Here is a 23,025-nt window from a genome sequence, read left to right as displayed (position 1 = left end):
TCAGGACATTCTGAACTCAGAAAAACAATTCCAAATATTTAACAACTTGACTTAAAATATGGCTTTAATAACCTGATAAGGCAGACACATTCTAGCTGGTTAGGCCAGAGGAGCCAACCAGCTCATAGCAACAGCATTTGACAATAAATTTTTAGAAGTTCTAGCTATTTTTAGAACATAAAAGAACAGAATGATTCTTGGCATTGAGAGGCATATTCAACTAGAGTAGGAAAAAGGCTACTGGAAACTTCCTGAGCAATCAACTGATAGCCATTATTAAATGTAACTCCCCCCCCCCCACACACACAAGAAAGCAACACTCCAGAGTATGGATGCCACTGAGTTTGTATGTGCATGTGTGGGGAGGGGTGGCTTTAGAGTTGAAAGAAATCCTAGATCTCTAAATCTTAATTTAATAGTGGGGAAATGAGGCTTACAAGGGAAAGGGACCGTGCAATGTATATAGTCAAAATATTTAACTTGGAAGATTGATTAGCAGATTTTCAATTTCTCTAAAGTAATCAATGTTTTTATACTAATGATAAATTAACTGCAATAAACTTATACATGTGATAAGTAATTAAGAAATCTGACTTATACATTACAAAAATAAATCAGAGAAATATTAAAAGACCTAAATATAAAAGGCAATTTTAGAAGATAATAAGGTTGTGTATCTATCTGGCCTTGGAAGTGGAAGGGCTTTCTGATCTAAAAGGCAAATTTTAAAATGAACTGGGGAAAAAAAATACATGTACCCAATACTACAACATTTTGTAGCCTTTATAAAGAATTTATTCAAGTCAATGAATGGAAAATGGGCCAAGGAGGCAAATGGGTTAATTAAGAAGAAAGAAATAGATTAATATAAGTTACAAGTATTCAATTTTTCTAAAAAAAAAAGTAATGTAAAGTTGAACAAGATAGTATTTCTCTTTCTTCCCCAACCCACACCAGCAACTCGTCAAGGACCTTAGAGAATCCTCGGTGAAGGTAAGAGTGAGGACGTTCTGGAACAAGTGCTTCCGTGTACTGTGGACTAAGTAAAAATTAGAACACGCGTTGATGGGAAGCAGCTGGGCCAAAACACGAAGGGGGGTACCACAGTATGTGCCAGGAAGCGGTACCTGTTCTAGGAAAGTACCATTGCAGCATGGGTAGAGACTTTGTAGAACTGGGCAATGCGGTTGTGTAATCGGAACACATACTTCCCCCAAGTGGAAAGGAAGCTCAGTGTGTCATGGACTCTCGAGGAAACTTCCCTGTGCACATACTAGAGGTAGCAGGGAAGTGAGAGGAGCATGGCTTAGTTGTCACTCACCTTTTCCTTACTTCCTTGTAGCTATCATTTCTAAATTCCCTACAAAATTCATACATTACTTTTTCAAGTGGTACTTTTCAGTCTTTAAGAAATGTGTCTTAATGGCTGGAGAGAAGGCTCAGCCATTAAAGCCTAGGCTCACAACCGAAAATACAAGAAATGTGCCTTAAGTTCTGACATGCTGCCCTGTATCTGATTCTGCACTAAGAAACAGCCCTAGATCTCCTCCAGGTGGGATTTGTTTTCAGAACAGATTGAGACTGATTAGCTGAAGTCCAGGTCTGTATTAAGACACACAAAAGGGTATTTGGGAGCATTTTTATAGCTAGAAAATTGGGGAGTCAGGAATGGTGATAAGTAGCAACAACGTGTCACCTCCTTTAGCTATAAGACTTGGGATCTTTGTCATTTATGATTAGTGTCCTAACAGGGCAATATCAAGGAAGTGAACAATGGTGCCAGTGTCTTAGGGGCACGTGAGAAAAGGCATTTTTGGAGACAGCTGTCTTACCGCAGTGCAGCCTTTTCCCTCTGGGAGTCTCTCTTAGTCCTCTCTGCTGGAGTCACTGCCCATCTTTACCCCTCTGCTTTGCTTTCTCATCCTTCCTTCACCAAGTGTTGGTGCCTTCTGGCTCAAATCACATTTGCTTGTTTCTATCTCGATTGCTCCATTCTTGGTCACAAGTGCTCAGTCACTGTTTCTATCAATGAATGGAGGCAATAATAAACCAATATCACCAGGTCTCCAAAAAACTTGCCTCTACACATGAAGAAAGAAGTTTAAACCACCAACATTAAAAATTATGCAAGGCTTCAACAATACGAATTTTATGTGTGGTAGGTAGCTAAATGACTGCCACATGTAGGGCCCTGCCTGAAGACAGCTCCATAACCAAAGGCTCCCAATTCCCAGTGTCTGTGGCCCACTTCATCCAGCTAAGGAATACTTCGGTTCATCATAGAAGTCTGTGTGACCAACCCTTGGTCCCTCCACAGGGTCACCAGGCTGAGACATCCAGCTTGTCGTTCTGCATGCAGAAGGAGAAGGCACCATTTCCGGTTGTTCTATTCTGCACAGCGGCAATCTCAAAGCTTAGGTTTTGGATTAACCAGACACTCCTTCACTGCATTCCTTCACAGAGATCCCCAATTAGCCACGCATCCAATGTAAGGTGTAAATCAGAGTTAAGGTGCAAAAATGGCAAACCACAGAGGTGGGGGAGGGGGCACAGCACAGCAGCTATAGATGATGGATGCACTTAGAACTGTGCCGATCTCCAGAAAGAAGGATCTCTCCAGGGTGTGGTGAATTCTCTCAGGTCCGGGCAAACTTCCTTAGTATGCCAAGATTATGAGTAATATCAGGAATTTTATTAGTGACTCTGACAGAAATGGGATCTACTCTAAAATAAAAGTCAGATGTACTTGCCAAGTTACAATGAAAATGGCATTTAGTAGTTCAAGGAATCATCAAAGGTTTCTGCGTACAAGCACCTGGCATTCAAGTACATTCTTTAAATGCAAATCAAGATATCATTGTCGTGTGTGTGTGTGTGTGTGTGTGTGTGTGTGTGTGTGTGTGTGTGTGGTTAGGAATGGAATCCAGAGTCCTTTGTCCTTCACATGCTAGACAAGCCCTCTCCCACTGAGCTACATCACAGTCCCAAGTTATCTCCTCTGTTTTGTTTCAGGGTTTGAATTCTACTTCATTTAGGCTCCCAATCTTCCTTCCCCACCTCCAGGGTTTTAGCCTGCAGGAGGAACGTATTGTTGCCAGCTTGGCCACATGTGCTTCTGTCTCTGCCTTTTTACTCAATTGCATCTTTTAAAATTCCAGTCACACCTATTATTAGAGGGGACAGAATAATCTTCATAGCTTCAATTACCCTATTTCCCACCCTGTTTTTACAGATATATCTGAGTGTTGTTTTAATACTGAGATAATTTTTGGATATGTGCTTCCTGATGGGTGTTTAATGAGAAGTACTGAATGACCCCATTTATATTTTGCTGACAAAATTATTGGTTTCTGCTTTCATGAGATGCTAATTTTCTGATGGGGTAACTGCTAATAAAGAAGGGAAATTTGCTTAACAGAAGCAGTTTATTGGAGCTAAGGGCCATTTCAATTATGCTAGTCTTGACCTAGGACTCCACAATATACAAATACAAGAACACCTAGGGGTAAACTTACATTCTCTACCAAGCCCACAGGAGTTCCAGTTGCTTTGTTTTTACTAGTAAGTTTTTTTGCTTCTGTTTACAGAGGCTGAAGATATCTGCTTTACTAGGAAAATATCACCAATGGAAATATTTTAACATTTTCTTGTGATTAACAAGCCTCCCAAAGAATTAGTCAATCATATTTTACTTAACACCCATCTTTAGGTGACTGCTTATAAATCCCATTTTAGCAGGGGCCAGTTTACAAAGGGAACGACTTCTTACTAACACAAAACACATGGTATCTAAAGTTCCTTCCAAAGCAAAGAATTCTCAGAGGAAAACTCCACTGCTCCAATTGACGGTAAAAAAAAAAAAAAAAATCACCATCTCCGGATTTGTAGAAACAGTGAGAGTGAGTTCACTGAGCAGAAACTTATGGCATTCGGCAACCATAAATCCAGTTTGGGATTTCATGGTGCACGTAACCAGTAGAGGACCATTAGTCCTCTCTTAAGAAGATCACAGTAAATTCAGGTCAGGGCAAAGCGCATGTGAAGTTTAAAGAGTCATCTATACCATGTGACACTCTCCCTCTTCTCTGGTGGCACAAGGGTCAAAATTTTACCTTGGCAAATTCCACTCCCACTCAACCTTTGGGGTCAGAGGATATATGCTCTTATGACTCATTTACTGTTCCTGAGCCCCTTAAAAACCCCTGCCCTGAAGACACTTCCTGCTATCACACTAGGGTCTTGTGATTATCCCTAGTCTCTCAACTGTTTCTTGGATCTTGAAGATCCTCTAATCTTTTATTATGATTCACCATGCTTTAATCATGTCCTGGAACCTGCCCAGAGAAAACAGTTATAAAGGACTATCAAAAGGATTGTTGACTTTGTTCACTTAATTGTGTACAAATGTATAATAAATGAATGCACATGCAATGTCTTATTTCTCCACCTTTTGATACAGGAAGGAAACATTGGGAAAGAGACCCCACAATCTGTTCGAGCTAAACCTAAGTGCCACACCACTGACTTCTAAAGAGCTAAGTAATAATCTTTTCATTTTCAATAACAGAACAGACAGTTTTTAAGTCGATGACATGGCTAGGGGAAGAAGCTTGGTTGGTAAGGCGCCTGCCTAGCACATGCAAAGCCCTGGTTCTACCCCCAGCACTGAGGACGTTGTGGTAGAAGGAGCAAAAGTTCAAGGTCATTTTTGGCTACCTAGCGAGGGTGGAGCCAGCCTAGCACACGTGAGGCTCTCCTTGAAGACAGGAACAAAAACAAATTAAACAAAAAGTTAAAGACAAACATTTTCATGTAATGGCAGATAGGGACATAGTCTTGTTTTAAGAAAAATAGGGACATTTAGCATGACTTATTAGAAAAGTGTGTACTGTACACTTGCCCACAGTCTGTTATGTTCTGTTAGGATATTTTAGCACTCCTCTATTTTTGTTATCTTAGCACAACATTTAGGGCTGCTAGATACCAGATGGGATTTTTCCTTCCCACCCACTTCCCACCGCAGGAAGAAAAAGGTTTTTCGAATTCTACATGAAAATCTTTTATAAATTTCTTTTCTTCTTCTTTCTCAACTCAAACATCTGAATCACTTGAGATGAGTAAACTTTGCCTGAATCCATGTAAGGCATACATACAACAGAGTAAGCTGCACTTAAGTGAGTGTATGCCAGATGATCATCAACAAAAGCTTCCTAGTTGTAGCTGTATGTATGCTCACAATTTGTTTCTACAAAGCCCAGGCTGAGTCCAAGTCAAGTCAACCCTTTAAAGCTAAGTGGCAATGCAGTGGTATATTTTAGGGAAAAGATAATAAATTAAAACCACCGTGCTATAAGTAGACATTCTGTCTTCTCTGGAACTGAAGTCCCCAGAGTTGAGCTTTCCCCTCAGACCTTAAATGTACATGCTGGTTACTGTTTCACGCAAAACAAGAGTGGAGACCACGGGAAAGGAGTCAGAAAGCGAGCTTTGTAAGGAGTGGATGTGACCCATTCTTCACCCTCAAACCCATCCCCACCCTTCAGCAGAAGAATCTCAAATGCTCAAACCAATGCTCTCACTCACAAATCTTCACAAGAGCTCAGTGTTTTCCGCAGCTTGGTGTCCTAAGGTCAGTAGCATATTATTATAAGCACTAGGCTAAACTGACAAGGCCCTACACCCTCAGGCCTTTGTCACCTGCCCCTGTCTCTACCAGGCACATTGCTGTGGTCACTTGACTGCTCCTACAGTTACCATGTACTCTTAGGCCATCATGCCTGTCTTTCCTCTCTCTAAAATGCCTAGTCCTTCTTATCTCTCCACTCTTCCACCCTCTTATCGTCTGCCTTCTCCTTGGGGAAGGTTGTGCACCTCTCTTGACTACATGAAGTCTCTATTCAAAGGGTTCACACATCTGCAATCTCACTTCCCACTAAGTGAACTTAGCCTTGGATCCCCTTGTGGAGCTGCTCTACAAGGGTAATTGTGTCTGGACAGTTCCCTGTGAGTCAAGGCACATCATGAGCTGGTGCCTCCATCTCTCTACTCTTGCATAGCTCTGCTTTCCTTTCTTCACTGGTACATGGTTCTTATAGTGGCTCCATTTGCTTGGGTATCTTTTCCATAATAGTCTGTCTTCAAGTATCCACTATGAACCTAAATAAAACCAATCTGCCAAGGAGTTACAGAGTGACTTGCCCAGACAATGGCTGAAAAAATATTGATGGAGTTATATTAGTTTAGAACACTTCTGCATGGAGGTGGAGACGGAAAGCGTTATAGTATTGTCAAGGTTCTAGAAAGAGCTACCATGGGAGTGAGGGTAAGGGAGACAATAGCCAAGAAAAATAATCTGGTTTCCTATACATCATTTTAATTATTTCCTAGCCATGGTGGAGATGATATGGCTACTTTAGTTTTACAATATAAGAACCTAATAAACTTAGAGAACACTTGTACAGCATTGAAAAAAGATCCCTTGACAACAGGAGTTTGACAAATCAAGCTAACTAAGCCAGGATCCATTTTCTTCTCTGGGCTTTCAAAATAAAGTTGAACATATTTAGAAAAAAAATATCATAATAAAAAAATTGACAATTTTTTCTGTCTTAAAAACACTGAAGCTAATTTAAGGGAGGGGGGTAGAATTTGCAATGGGCTTCTTCTGAGAACCTATAACAACAGTCAATGAGCAGATGGCTCCACCAGACAACACGAGGCAGCCCTGAGACACACTGGTAGTCTAGCTGCCATTTGGGGAGAGAAAAACAAAGTCTAGAATTCCAGGAGCACACAGAGTGAATCAGACTTGTAAGCCTTGTTCCTGAACAGGTGGGAGAACATGGAAGGCTGCAGCTGTGAAATGTGTTTGCTGGGTTTATGCTCCTCATTCTCAATACCTGCAGAATGGAATTATTGAGACTTCACTAAACAATGTCTTGAAAGAATTTGTATTCTTTATGTTCAAAATCTAATCTAGATTGTAAACTTCTTGGGAGCAAAAATTACCATCTCCTACTTTTTGTATTACTCTGTGGCCAGACTGTTGGTGTCACTCTGAGGCCAGATTGATACTGATTCAAAATAGACCAAAATAATTCACTCAAGGAAGCCTATTTTTTTTTTTATGAAAAAACAGCTTTCATACCAACTCAACCCCCAAATCAGGATCTTGTTATCAATAAAAGTAACACGATTTCAATGTGGTGACTTTTTTTTTTTTAAATAGATGGACAACGTAAAGTCTTAAGAAGTAACTGTGACATCTGAAGTCTGGCTTTCAATGTAAACAATGATACTATTAATTTCTATTCCTCTTTAAGAAGTTTTTGGTTTAAATCATTTTATTGGCAAACTTTAAATACTGGTGAGAGTATCTGACATTATTCTCGCCTTCATGTACAATGCAACTTGAATATAAACTGTATGACAAACCACTTTCGAGTGTTTTATATAGAGCAAAAAGAGTGCCACCTTACACTCAGCCCTACTTTTAAAATAAGGTCATAGAAACAAACTCTGAATATGTAAAATAAGAGTGGCAGCAATCAGAATTCACTAAACCACTTCTCAGCAACCCTTAAACAAGGAGCCCCTTTGACGTCTGTAGAATTCCAGGATGAGGCTGCAGGAAACAGGGAAAAGGAAATTCCGGTCCAAGGGGAGCGATAGGGAGCTTTCCCTGGGGTAGGCAGCAGACCGTGCCAAGTCCCCTTCCCACCCATATCTCATGAGTGAACTAGAGTAGGGGAAGGAAGTAGGGTGGGTCCTCAGATTTAACAAAAGAACCGTAGAAAACTGGGTGGGAAGAGGCAGGGTGGAGACGAAGCCCCTCAGGAAAGTCTTGCTGAACAACTGCTCACATACAATTTCTACAAGTGGAAACTGGGGGGAGTCAGTTCGGGAGCTACCGCTGGTGTGTCTAATGCACACAAAGCATAAGCTATATTTCAAGAGAAACAGTTCCAGTTTCCTGGTTAATAAATACTATACCTCCATTCCAGAAAAGAGCACCCATGTCTACACAGAACCTTCAGTAGATCTGTTTCACTGATGTAAAATGTGCAGAGTACCAAGCGCCCCGGGTTCTCCTTCCTGCCTCCCCACTTCCCATCATTCTGTCCCCTTTCTCCACGGCTGCCTGTCTCATTCATTTCTTCTTCCTCAGAGACACCATGCCTTTGTCACCTGAGCTTCCTAGCTCCTCCGTGTCCTTGCTCCAGTGACAAGTGCCGACCCTGGATCCCCCCGCCTAGCTCTACCTCACCACCCTCGCCTTCAGCTTTCCAATCCGCCAGACTGGACAGTCTTCAGTTAGAATTGTTTAAATCCAACCCAACCTTACTTTAAGAACCACATCAAATCTCATCTCTGCTATAGAGAGAATCCAGTCTCCCCAGCTTTACTCTCTGAGGGCTCTCAATGCATCCCTCCTGCAGGACTGTCATTCATCGCAACGTCTTTTCTCCACAACTAGACTAACTTCTTGAGGAACAGGAGCCGGCACAGTTATTCTAAATTCTCTATGGTGTCAACCTAAGGGGTGAGTTTGATGGATGAATGAATATGAAGAATAATATTCATAAACCAGACATATATTAAGATCCCAGACAATTTCAGCACAGCTCAGGGAAGCAAAGCTCATGTGGATTTGGGACAAAGCCCCAAAGTGAACAACCCTTCTGGGTTAAACAAAAGTGATAAACAGAGCACTCCTGGCCAGGCATGCTGTTACAGACCTATAATTCCAGCACTCAGAGAAGTAAGACTGGAGGACCATGAATTCAAAGCCACCCTGAGTCACAACAACAGCAACAACAAGAAAAAAACAACCACAACATACTTATTTCTACTCTGTATTCAAGAAACAATCAGCATTCAAAAGGTATTTAATATAAAATAGAATTTGCATTCCCAATTATCAATCACCAAGTTCCGTCATTTCATGCCTATACAGCTCTTAACATCTACCGCCTTCTCAGTTCCCACAGGCTAACACCTCTCATCAGACCGACTACAATAGCTTCATAAGATTCTCGCCAACATTTCCCTCTTCCTCACCCAAGTACTCCTCTGAACTGAAGCCAGAGAGATCTGACAAAACCCACAACTAGCCACGTCCCTTGTCTTCTTTGATGGCTCTCCTTTGCCAAAAAGACAAGTCTAAACTCACTGGGGTGGCTTACTAGGTCTTTCACAACTACATTTTAGCCTTCCTTTCAGCCCACCCTTTTTCATTCCCCATGAATCACCAATGGCTGCTTCCTCTGCCTAAAATGCTCTTCGCTGCCACGCCCTTCTCTCTGAACATCGGTCTTTCTCCAAGATCAAGTGCAGAATTCCTGCTTGCTCCTGACATAACCACAGAATTAAGACTTATAAATTCTATGCCTACATAATAGGTTAATTTCTTCAAAGAATTAATGACTGAACGTTAATTTCCCCATCATAATGTTCAGAAGATACAGTCCCATTTTTGTCTTCTTGTTTAAGTCTTCACATATTAATTATCAACACTTAGAAATGAGCGATGTTCAATTTTGCCTATAGCTAGTTAACACAAAATAGTTACGCTTAGTGATTCCCAAGAAACATGATAATTACATTTCTAATTTTCCCTCCTGAAACACCTCAGCATAAGCACATAGTGAAACACTTTTATGATTGCATGAATTTATAATCATCGCATTTGCCAATTTAAGAAAATACTAGAAATGCCCACTCAGAAGGCTCTAATCCCTTAAATTTGTAATAGGACAATAAGAGCCACAAGAACTTTGGTTTACTAACTCTATGCCATGCCCAAGTAGTTATCCTTCAAAGTTACCTCCCTGTTTGGGCATATGCATATGAGGGGAACAGAACGTGATGCTCTGCAACTGGAGAATAGGGCTGAGTAAAAAGAATAATCCAACAGGCAGTTGGGATTCTAACTTAAAATGTTGCCACTCTTCGCTTCAGCCAGGAAAGGTAGATGAGGTAGATAAAGGATTTTAAACGACGAAAGGAAGGAAATCTGTACACAATTGCAGGGTTGGGTCATTACTGTGAAAATTAGAAGAGGAAGCACAGTGGACTTGGGTTTACATTGGTGAGTTTCAGTTTCCTCTGCCCATGCTGTGTGCTTCAACTGAGTTTCCATGAGCAAGAGCACAGGCCTGAGATCGCAAAGACCCTGAAGCTCATGAACACTGTACTTAGCAAAAGTATTGTTACAACAGAGTCTCAAGATAAGAACAGTTAAAATAAGGTCAGAAGGCTTGGATTTCTAGATAATGATTGTAAGAACATATAGGCACCTGATATATAGCCATTCCTTTATGAAACAGCGCATTGGTTTTAGCTCTGGGTGCTGACTGACTCAAATGGTGCTATCCTGTACCTGGAGACCACACTGCAGCTGAGTTTACATTTGCCAGTGAGACAGGAAGGGCCCTGACAGTCACTTTTCCTTACGTTAAGCTCGATGGGAACGTCTACAGGGAAAAGCCATAATTCCAATGTTTGTCTATGCATCTTCTTTCCTCTTAGATGCAAACATTTCAGAGATGTGAATGTCATATGACATTCATGCAAGAACTAAAAAACATTACTGTGAAAACTTCTAAAAAACTCCATTTTAGAGACTTTAAAAGGTTTAAGGGCAAGAAAGAAAATAATCATAAGCCAAGCTGCAAATCTTCACACTTGAAATTTCTGGCTCTTTAAAAGGCTTCCCAAAGACTAGCACCAACTTGAGATTTCTATAGTTTGGAGGGATTTACAATGTCACTAGCAGTGACTATAATATTCTGGATTAAAATAATTACAAAACAAAGGCAACCCAGGTGTCTTGTGAACAGCACAGAGCTCTTCATGGCTGAAGCCTATATTTAGTTCCTGTGGAGTGAGACTTTACCATTTAGCTTTGAATCACTCTGTCCTATCTCAAGTTGTCCCTGGTTCAATGCATCTCAATTGCCGTCACCCATAAGATAGAGTTATCATTTAAAGGACAACTAGGAAAGAACACCCCCAATTAAACTACAGCGTGTTTTCACACCATCAACCATTAAGACTCACAGTGCATTTTGAAATCAAAAAGCAAATGAAAGCTACTGGTCTCCCGATTAAAATGAATCCTAAATAGCACCTTGAGAAGTTGAAGCTACACATTGAGATATACAAATATCCCAAGGATTTGATGGGGTAAGAATTAGGCCGTGACACAGGCAAGCTCTAGGGTGCTTTTAACACCTTAAACAAGTACCTGAACTTTCCTACAATACTCAGCAAAAGGGTAGGTGCCTGAATCTTCCATCTGTACTTTAAAGCCAACAGCTAGCCCTGCAACAGTTCAGTGTCAAGGCTCTGAAATTTTCTTATCATTCTCACCACTTGAGACAACAACTGTCAAAATGCTAAGCCAAACTGTTGAAAATATTCCATGTTAGTAAGCTGAACAGCTAGCCATGAGAGTCCCAACCCATCTCTGGCTCAGTAAAATCCTGTCAATTGTATCAACAGACTTAGGGCTGAAAAAGCGTGTAGCAGCTTCTCCCTTGGAAGGGTTTGAAAATAAAATGTGAAACAAAAATTATAGCCAGAGAAAGACAGGGAACTGTTCTCCTTTGTGAGCAGTCCTGGACAGTAAGAGTGAAGTCTTCTTACAAACAACAATCAGTGGAACACAATATACAGCAAGAGAAAGTGGCTACATTGTCCTCCCGGCCTGAGGGCAGCGTTCTCAGCTCCAGGGCTCCAGCTGAATAACTGCTTTCAGGGAACCAAGCAGCTCGTCCTTTTCCCCAGCGTTCACTGTATCCACACAATGTCACTCTTGTTGGAACACAGCATTCAGAAGCTACTGGGAAGTCTCCATCTGACCCACCCTCAGTGAGAGCAGCTATAATCTGCTTTTCTGTCCTTATCTGTTGCTAGTGACTCGGGATACATTCCTTTGGAAATGAGATCCATGACCAAGGTAAACATAAAAGTACATTGGAATAGTCTTTCAAAAATCTATGTTCTCTGTACTATTTAATGGAACAAAATTTACAGTGTGAGACTGGGAAGCTTATCAACTCAGAATCATGATAGATATGCATTCATGGCTGTCTAAATTTCTACATGGCTTACTTCTTTCTGAGAAGAGTTCTCTTACAAACCCAGTTCCAAAAACTAATAGCTGAAGAGTTCAGAGCCTCTATCATCGTCCCCAAGAAGATTGCTTGCAGAGGTAAAATCCTAAACAATTTGAAATAAAAGATTCTCGCCTTCATATATACAACCATTTCCCCACCCGTTCTAATCCACATTCCCAAGAGGAAAGGGGCTTACCTGTTCAGACTTCTCTGGTTCTTTTTTGTCTGTTTGTAAAAACTGACAGTTTTCTCTTGCCAGCTTCTGGACCAGCTCAATACGCCCAATATCATCTCTTTCTTGAAGCTTGCACATCACCCCAGCCTTAAGAGTTGGAGAAAAAGCGAAGATATACTTAAATCCACAGTCCCAGGACATGACACCACCACAAAGTTCACCTTATATGAAGTGCATTTTCCCTGTGACCTGAATTAAATCATGGCCTTTGTAAAAGATTTTGCTTTTCCAAAGTTAAATCTGTGTTATTTTAGTGTAGAGATACCGTGCCACAGACTTCAAATCGAGAGCATGTATCAGTCTGCTCTAAGAGCTGGAAGGGCAAACTAAATCATTTGCTACTACGTGTGCGCCTGATAGGCTGGTATTTGTTTGTTCCTGACAGTCTGTTTCCTGTTACATAAGCAAAGCCCAGCAAAAGGTTAAAAATTCATGGGAAAGTTAGCCAGGAACCACTCTGGCAAAAAGGGTGAAGTGATACAGAGTCCTAAAAATAACAGTCTACAACTTCCCAATTCTTTCGCTCGAGTGGATCATTCCATGGACAAATACAGTTAGCAAGAAGATTATGGGATAAACTTTTTTTCCACAACTGGAAAATTACTATAAGGACGTGAGCAAAAGCACTCACGAGCGTTTAGAAACAACCCACTAAACATCACGTATCTCTTTATACACTGAAGGTCTTAAGAAGTAATAATAGGGAAGAGGTAAGTCTAGGAGTTTAGAATAGGAAAAAAAAAAAGGTTCATTCTAACACAAAGATTACAAACTATTTCTATTCAAATTCTTTCCTAAATGGTTTACACAAACATAACATACCAAGGCAAGATCTAATAAAGAAACCTGAAGTTAACTTGGCAGGATTAGTCAAAACCACTGAATCTTTATTCACCCAATATAACCTACAGGATTTGAATATACTCAGTAATGTGACCAAATATGGGGACAGGGCTTTCGAGAACACTCAAGTTTCATGGTCACCCTCCCCCCGAAAACCCCCCTCCCCCTACACACACCCAAGACAGGATCTCTCTGTGTAACTACTCTAGCTGTCTTGGAACTCACTCTGTAGACCAGGCTGGACTTGAACACACAGAGAAACATCTTCCTCAGCTTCCCAAGTGCTGGGATCAAAGGTGTGCACCATTGCCACCCAGCCAGCTTTACAGTCTTAATGGCTGGTGTGTGAAAGGCACCCATGATATCGAATGGCATCACAGAAGTAAAACCAGATATGCAAAGCAACAACTACAACTTTATTCCCAAGGGCTCAGAAGAAAAAAATTCTCCAAGTAGCCATCACAGACCCCTAGAGGGCAGCAAGCAGAATTCTCCCACTAAAGCATGAGGTTGGGCTTTGTAACATTCCTCACAAGTGGTGTTTTTAGTTTTCTTTCCTAAGTTTCCTTGGACAAGGATCTCAGTTTATCTTAAGACATCCTGTACATGGTGGACAGCCCAGCTGCTGGAAAGCCCCCTATCACCCCAGATAACTCTTGAAGTTACTTAATATCAGTCCATGAGAATAGTATTGCCTTTTAAAGCAATTGGAACAAGGGCTATCCCTTATCCAATAACACAGTCTTTCTAGTATTAAACATATATATTTAATGCAACATCACTTAATATTCTCCAGATCCATATCTCTAGTTGTCTATTTTATCTTACACATTCATTCAATAGACTTTACTTGATAACTATCCACAATAAATTCTACAGCTATAGAATTAAATTCCCCACAGTCCCTCATGTCCCGGGAGCTTACGTTCATCAGAGGAAGAAGATTCTATAACATAAAAAAAAATAGAAATACTAGGTGGTATGTGACAGGAAAGAAAAAATAAAGCATGAGGGGCAGGGCAATGATTAGAGGTTACCACAGCATCAGGAGATTTTCTACTAAGAAGGCATTTGAATAGCGACCTAAAAGAAGCAAGGAAGAGATGATGTCAATTCCCAAAGAAGAGTGTTTTAAGCAGAAGAACAAGGACACGAGGCTGAAGGACCAAGAAAGAGAATATCATCCCAGTAAGGCAGAACTGGTCAGGGACTAGTTGGTGAGATGGTCAGAGAGGTGCAGGATCCAACCATATAGTTTCCTTCTGGGTTATCTAAGGAGTTTATAGTCCTAAATGGGATGTCTGTATCAAATTCCTTCCCTCAGAGCTTAGGGAACTCTGTGGAAGAGAAGGCAGAAAGACTGTAAGAACCAAGGGATGGAGGGCAGCAAGGACACGAGACACTCTAAATGCAGTAGGACTGAGGCATCTATGAACTCATAGACTACGGCAGCATGCACAGGCCAGCACTGGTCTGCACCAGATGGGGTTTTAGCACCGAGAGAAATGGACACCAGCCCCCATCACTACCCCAGAAGCTATCTCCACTTGATAACCACTTACAAATGAAGAAGTAGTTCTTTTCAATGGAGTCTCACTGGAGATACAAAACCTCTCTTAAGGGCAGGCCTCATGCCCAGCAGCAGATGTCAACACAAAGAACTCAATGGTATCTTTGGAGGATCCTTGTATTACAATGTTTTGTTAAGACATTTTTTTTAAACGTTACAGGTCGTTTGCACATAAATTATGGCTTCCACTTTTCATTTTCTATGGGAATCCTGTGTACACGAATGAGTGTGTTTTTGCATTTATCTATATGTGTTCCTTGTGCTTTTTCTTTGGGTTTTTCTTCTGTTTGTGTTGTCCTATTCTGGTTTGCCTGGTTTTGTTTTATATTATTTTATTATTATGCTTTAGATGACTGTTTTTGTTTGTTTGTTTTTTTGTTTTGTTTTGTTTTTCTCGAGACAGGGTTTCTCTGGGGAGCCCTGGCTGTCCTAGAAGTTGTTCTGTAGACCAGTCTGGTCTCAAACAGAGATCCACCTGCCTCTGCTTCCTGAGTGCTAGGATTAAAGGCATGAGCCACTACTGCCTGGTTTTTAAAGGAGAGACAGAAAGGGTGTGGATTCAGATGAGAGGGGATGTGGGAAGGATCTTGGAGGAGCTAGTGGGGGCACTGTAATCAGAATATAGTGCACACAAAAAGCCTGTTTTCAAGAAAAAAATTAAAAATAAAATATAGTCCTGTGAGGTGACTATAGATGACACTAATTAATGTATGTTTCCCAAAGCAAGGGAAATGTATTTTTAAAGTCTCTGTCATAAATAAATAATAAACGTTTAAATAAACATGTTTATCTTGATTTCAACTTACAGAATGTATAGATACACTGAAATATCACATGGCATGCATCTAATACGTATGTGTTTCAGTTAAAAATAAATTCATGCTATTCTGGAGATTTAGTTTAGTGGAAGAGTTTTGTCTAATAGTAGCTATACCTGCTACATATACTTTGTATTGCCAAAGATAAATACATTCAATTCAAATTTTAAAATTAGGTAAAATAAAGATCCTCACAGCAATGAAATGAAGAATCAGGTTCTCTGCTTTTTGGAGGAGTCAAGTGGGGCACTGAACAGATGGCATCTTACATCAACAGGACAATATTGCATTTAATCAAAATAAAAACAGAAATATGCAGAATGTATAGAATGTAAATTTTAGTTTAATAGTGAGAATTATAATAATTAGTCTTCATAAAAATGAACGATGTTACTTCTTAAAATTACATTTCTTTGTTAAGATATGAGCTCATGATATCAGGTATGCTATAAAAATATGTTGTGCATAAATTTGGTATTAACTGATCTGTAAGACAATGAACATTATTAAAATACACGACAGTGTTTTGCCTATAAAAAAAGTTTGGATTCTTGTTCTGAACAAGATGAAGTTTTTTGGAATGGTTTCAGCAGAAAATTATAACAAACAGATTTACCGTGTAGAGGATCACTGTGTCCAATGGGAAGGATGAAGTAGTTGGAACTAGAAGAGCATGAAGGAGATGGGTTTTCACTCAGGATGTGTCACCCATTTGAGGCAGTGGAAGTGTGGCTGATATAGTGTGCACCCCAATAAACTTATCTGGGGGTCAGAGAACAGAACAGCCACTATATTAAACATGGGTTTAGGCCGTGGTAGCACACGCCTTTAATCCTAGCATTCCAGAGGCAGAGATCCATCTGGATCTCTGTGAGTTCAAGGCCACACTGGAAACAGCCAGGCATGATGACACACGCCTTTAATCCCAGGAAGTGATGGCAGGAAGCAGAAAGGTATATAAGGCATGAGGATCAGGAACTAGAGGCTTTTAAGGTTTGTTAAGCTTTTAGGCTTTAAGCAGCAGTTCAGCTGAGATTCATTCCAGACCAGGACTCAGAGGCTTCCAGTTTGAGGAAACAGGATCAGATGAGGAATTGGCGAGGTGAGGTTGGCTGTGGCTTGTTCTGTTTCTCTGATCTTCCAGCATTCACCACAACACCTGGCTCCGAGTTTGTTTTTATTAATAAGACCTGTTAAGATTCGTGCTACATGGAAGAGATGACAAAACATGAGGGCATCTAGATGCGTTTCCAAAGCAGTGCCAGCAGATGTTATTTGGGAGTTTCCCAAATATTTGTAAATATGGGGGGGAGTATGGAAGGAAGGTGTCTACTCCAAGTCCCAGTTGGGTTCGCTTGGGAGCCTATAGGTTCAGAAGCACAGCCGAGGGCAGGGGCAGGATGCCAGGGCCAGCCAGAGCACAGATGGTATTGCTTTGGTTGTTCGAATGCAGGGATATAAATCAAAGAGCTGACTGCAGTGTTTTGAAGTGGGAGGATGTAGGGAATCAGAAAGGAGACAGGAAGAGTGAGCAGTGTCAGGGGAAATCTGGAGGGCTAAGGGGTTTCAATGTGTGTGGGGTGGAGGGGAAGTCTCCAGTATGCTGCTGGAGTATCAGATAAGATGTTTCCAAATAACTATCAATTTGACAAAGATAATCTATGACTTTGAGGAGAGGAACCTCCTCTTGAGGCGGTTAGGGGACAGTTTCACTAACACCTAACACGCAGCCAACAGAGAATCCCAAGGACACTGTGGCAGACTGGCCCCGGCTGAGGAGTGATGAGAACAGGAATTCCGTTGGCTCGATAGAGTTGAGATGAGGGGTACTTCAGCATATTTATCTATGTTAGAAATCATGTACTACACAAGGAAATTTGCCCATACGAGAGGGAGAGAAAGGGTGAGGGGAAGAGAGGGAGAGAGAGAACGCGAGTGAACACATCTTCAAGATTAATAACCTTGAGTATGAAAAGAAGATAAGAATCTACCCTTAGACAGAAATGTAAATATCAGTGTTCCAACCACTGGAACAGGAGATTCTTTACCAAAGGTATCTTTTTCCCAGAAGCTATTGACTAAATAAGAATCTGGAAGAAGATGCTGGTGGTATAAGAAACAAAGGCACATGGCAGACATCTAAGTGGCGAGTATTAGCACAGTTTTCATACCAGGCCAGACAGTAACTATCTCAGGTTGTGTGTTATAAGTACTTGGTTCTGCAGGTGAAACCTTGGAGCAGCACGGGGTGGTGGGTAAACAGATGGAATAGGCTATGTCCAGTAACGCTTTAGTACAGGCACCGGCAGGGTCTGTGGCTGTCATCTCCTGTACTACAAGGAACCTGGACTGTTGGAATCCAGTGATGCTTTAGGTCAGTGGCTCTCAACCTTCCTATTGCTGTGACCTTTTATATTATAGTTCCTCATGTTGTGGTGACCCCCAATCACAAAATTATTTTTGTTGCTACTTCATAACTGTAATTTTGCTACTGTTATGAATTGGAATGTAAGTATCTGATATGCAACCCCCAAAGGGGTCACAGCCTATAGGTCGACAACTGTTGATCTAGAGCATCACTGAGGGTCCATTTGACTTTTATTTTTAAATACTTTTACCACCCTACCTTCCTCCAAAGAGTATATTTCTTGTTTGTCAGAATTTGAATGGGCCCTATAATCTGAGGTGATGCCAAATATATGGACCAATCATGAAGTTGTGTTTTTAATCAGTGCAAGGGAGGGGAGAAAGGAATAAATGGTATTAAGTACCCTACTTTATGACAGGACAAGGAAACTGTGTGGGGGCTATTTCTACCTGCAAATAATTAGCATTCTTTAAAGATCGTACTCTTTTGTTTAGGTTTATTTATTTATGTATTTTATGTATATGGGTATTTTGTCTGTATGTATATCTGCACACCAGAAGACAGCATCAGACAGTTGTGAGCTGCCATGTGGGTGCTGGGAATTGAACTCAGGACCTTCGGAAGAGCAGTGAATGCTTTTAACCACTGAGTCATCTCTCCAGTCCCCTAAAGATTGTATTCTTAAAGTGGTAAATTTCTGGTATCTAGAGAATTCTTCTATGCTCACACCTGAGACTTCCTAATACTCCATGTCACCCTCAGTGATTCACTGTCTCCTGCTGAGGAGGAGATGCTGACATCCCACAAAACCTCAGCCAGACTCGCCAGTAATACAGCTGTGTGACAGAAAGCCATTTCCTTCTCTCTCCCTTCCTTCTCTCCTTCCAGTGTGACCCTCTGAGTATCAGAGGGAATGTGTGTCAGTGAGGCCAGGCAGGACTGGTCCCAGCTGGGAGTGAGCGCTGGGAGCCACTGTGTTGTGCACACTGGACAGAACCTCCAAGGACTCCGATTCAGACACCATGAGTCCCATGCACTGCTCTGAAAACAACTGTTTCCATCAGCAGCAACAGATGGATAAGATGAGAGGCACTGGCTATATTCTTGGTTTCCACAACACAAATTTTCAAGAAACTTTTCATGTCCTGATGAAGATCCTAAATACAGACCTTTTTTTTTTTGTATAAGAAAACAGTTTTATCTGAACCAGACACATTGATGCATGAATCAAATATTTGCATTTTAAATAACAAATGTTATTACTTAAAAATATGTGTCAGATTAATTTAACTTTTATACTTATTTCATGTTTTCTAATTAAAGAAGGAATATTCCTGTCTTGACTTTCCAGTTTCCATTTAATTTTTGATGTACTAATATTTTCATTGGATAATTCTACAGCACTACTTATAAAATAACTACTTGGCAGAAAATTTTCAGAGAAGTTTATGGATGGCACTTTATTCCCGGGAGGACTTCCAGCCCAGAGATATCACAAATCCTCCATGGTTCATAAGACAGTAGTCTTGGAAATACAAACCGAAACCAGATGTTCTCTGGGGGTCCCTTTCACAGCTCTGTAATTTAGTAATTTAATTCAAGAAACCCATGAATTTATTAATATATTTTGGGAGCTTTTTTATGGACAAAAGAGGCAAGATAACTTAGAGCCCTTGATCTAGACTTTCATATTTGTGGTCTATTTAATTTATCTATGTGAAATTAATTATAAACAGTTTACCTAACACTGCTCAGCCAAAAAAGAGAAGGATTAATGTGTAACTGTCAGAAGAGTTATTTAAAAGCCTATTTCAAGGTCTCTTCTGGAAGAAAAAACTCTCTGTAATGCATAATTAAAGCTGTTCGTATGGTTTTCAGTCTGAGCAATGTTACAGATGCAATGAAAAGTCTGTTTCCTCAGTAAATGGAGTCATAAAAATGTGGGTCCACTCCCCCAGGGCTAAGAATAAAGCATGGACAGGAGTCCTTTAGAAAAGGACATACAGAGGACAAATGAGCAATCCTGTCTGTGACAAAGGTGAAAACAGTTTTCACATCTGCAAACAATGACTGCTTTACCTTAACACTGAATTCACTTTTTCTGGGCCGGGGAGACAGCTCTGCAGGAAGAGTGAGCACTTGCTGCACAAGCAGGAGGCTCGGAGTCCCCAGTGCTCCTGTTAAAAGTCAGGCGTGGCCCATGTGCTCACCACCTGTGACCCCAGCACTGAGGAGTGGAGAGGGACCATCACGGGGGATTCCAGCCTGCTCCAGGTTCAATGAAAGACCATCTCTCTGGCCTCCATGTGCACACAGGTGAGTGTACACACACACACACACACACACACACACACACACACACACACACACACACTCCACTACACACCTTCTTTCACACACACAAATCACTTTTTCTAAATTACTGTGTAAAAACTGCTATCAAAAGAAGTTAAATTAAGTTTCTACCATTTGTGGAATCACATTTGGAATAACAAACCACAACACAAATGCTATTGAACATAAATTCAGTATACTCAAATGCTGTTGAATATAAATTCAGTATACTCAAATAAACTCTTATTGATTACTGCATAATACATTTTAGTAATTAAAAATTAAACTTGGAGGAGGAATTCACTATATCATTTCCTGCCTTTCTGTTTTTGTTTTTGTAGATAAGGTCTTTGGACCCTACAACAGCTTCAAACTGGCTATAGAGCCAAGGATGACCTTGAACTTCTGACCCTCCTGTCTCCATTTGCCCAGTGTTGAGTACTGACATGCACCATCATGGATCAGTTTATGCTGTGTTGGAAATTGAACCCAGGACTTCCTGGATGCTAGGCAAGTGGTCTAGCAACCCAGTTACATTCTCACCCTTCCTCCCCGGCTTCCTTCCTCCCCTCCCTCCCTTCTTCCTATCTTCATTTAATACTCAAAACCACCACCTAATTTCTGTGGGCGTATCCTCACTTTATAGAATGGTGAAAGGCAGTTTGCACAGTGGTTAAAAGCAGGATTCTGGATCAGGCTGCTCTGGTCAGAACAGCCCACTACTCACCATCTCACCTGTAAAATGGTGGTAATTGCAGCCTCGTAGGACTGGTTGGAAGGGTTCAGTACAACGACAACAACAACAACAACAACGAACAAGGGCTCAGAAAAGGGTTCAGTGTGTACGCTGGGTGTAGCACGAACACTAACTGGTCTTATAATAAAAACCTGGAGCCAGATATTGGGGCAAATGCTGAAAGATGAGAGGAAACAAGTCACAGCCACTTCTCACCTCACCAACTCCTCAGCTGTAAAGGGAAGATCCTGTCTCCAGGAATTCTCAGACTGAATGCCGCTGAGTCCTCAGAAGAAAGGGCTCTGAACTCCTGTCTCCTCCTGCCTTATATTCCTTTCTCCAACCAGCGATATCACTTCCTGTCTCAACCTTCCTAGTGCTAAGATTACGGGTTTGTGACTCCCAAGTACCAGGATTAAAGGTGTGAGCCATCACCGCCTGGCTCTGTTTCTCTTTTAGACTGGATTAACCTTGTATAGACCAGGCTGGCCTTGAACTCACAGAGATCTGTCTGCCTCTGCCTCCTGAGTGCTAAGATTAAAGGTGTGCACCACCACCACCACCACCACCACCACCACCACCACCACCACCACCACCTAACCTCTGTGGCTGGCTCTGTGGCTGGCTCTGTCCTCTGATCTTCAGACAAGCTCTGATCTTCAGACAAGCTTTATTTGTTAGAGCATACACAAAAATATCACCACAGCTGGGATTTTAGATCTTAACACTCACACTGTCACAGAGAAGGAATGGGGGCTACAGGAGAATTACCTTCCCCAGGTGAACAGTTAGAAGAATTCAGGCAGTTTTGTCACAAAAGCAAAATTCTTAGTATTTAAAAAAAATTTAATCAAATTTATGTATGTGTATCTGTGTGTGGGTATATGCGCATGAGCGCAGGGTGGTACAGAAGCCAGGACAGGGTACCTGATCCCCTGGAGCTGGAGTTACAGGAGGTTGTGATCCACCTGATAGAGGTTCTGGGAACCGAACCCAGGTCCTCTGTCCGAGTATGTGTGCTTTGAGCTGCTGAGCCAATGTTCCACCCTGGAGGCAGAGTTCTTAAACCTCACTGCTTGACACTGCACACTAGGAAAGCAGGTATCTGGGCTTTTGTTCACTTGCTTGGTTGCTTGGTTTGGTTCGATTACTGGTTTTGTTTTCTTGCAGTGCTGGGGAGGGAACCCAGGGCCTCATGGTAGGCAAGCACACTACCTCTGGGCTACACACCCAGCCTCTGCGGGCATTTTCCACACGGCTTCATGTTGATCCTGTGAAACCCCTACACTCCATTTTATGGAGCTGAAAACCACGCCTACTAGGCTGTGCAGGACAAATTCCTACCCCTGCAGGAATTTACAGATTTTAGAAGAGCAAAGGGCCTCAGCAAAGGCAACTGCTAAGGAAGAAGGACTTGTGTACAAACCCAATTCTCTTCACTCTGTCCATACAATGCAGCACAGAAACAAGGAGTGTCTCAGGAAGAAAGAGACATTGTTAACAGAAGAGAGAAAGATGTCAACAGAGACCATCTCCTGGGGATAGGTAGAGCTTACTCCTTCTTATGCCCAAAGTTTTCAACAGCTGTGGGACAGTCTCTACACAGCAACCTATTTTGTCATATACTGGGAAGAAGGAATAGGAACTAGTGTCAATTGCTTTAAATATACTTTAGAATGAAGACAGGAGATGCACACACATGGATGGGTTTCTAGAACATGCTGATAGAGTTGGGTGTTCTAGATGACAGTGGATGGGCTTTATCAGATACATGAGGGTCATAACCATCTTCCTTCTGAAATTGCCCTGGCCTTACACCACTCCTAATTCACAGCTGTATGGTGATATCATTGTTGAAGAAAATCACAATTCATGTATCTTTTTGAGAAATAAAATTGCATTCAAACAGATTTTTTGCCCATAGAATGAGTTCAAAACAAACAAAAATACAGCAGCTTACACTTTCAAACATTACACTAATAAATGAATGACCTAATAA

The 23,025-nt window shown here is 41.2% G+C and overlaps 1 protein-coding gene across 2 annotated transcripts in view; it reads right to left on the bottom strand.

The window, feature by feature from the left end:
• Rapgef5 (Rap guanine nucleotide exchange factor 5) overlaps positions 1 to 23,025 on the bottom strand; it is a 240,371-nt gene that overhangs the window by 90,805 nt on the left and 126,541 nt on the right. For both annotated transcript variants that reach the window (XM_052739192.1, XM_052739193.1), the window contains one exon: positions 12,319 to 12,444. In XM_052739192.1, the coding sequence (XP_052595152.1) occupies positions 12,319 to 12,444 (126 nt within the window). The remainder of the gene's footprint in view (positions 1 to 12,318; positions 12,445 to 23,025) is intronic.

The sequence above is a fragment of the Peromyscus californicus genome, unplaced genomic scaffold (genome assembly GCF_007827085.1).
Source record: "Peromyscus californicus insignis strain IS unplaced genomic scaffold, ASM782708v3 Scaffold_15__1_contigs__length_86483966, whole genome shotgun sequence".
NCBI classification, from domain to species: domain Eukaryota; kingdom Metazoa; phylum Chordata; class Mammalia; order Rodentia; family Cricetidae; genus Peromyscus; species Peromyscus californicus.
The sequence above is the reverse complement of the archived record's forward strand: the minus strand, read 5'-3'. Positions and strand labels throughout refer to the sequence as shown.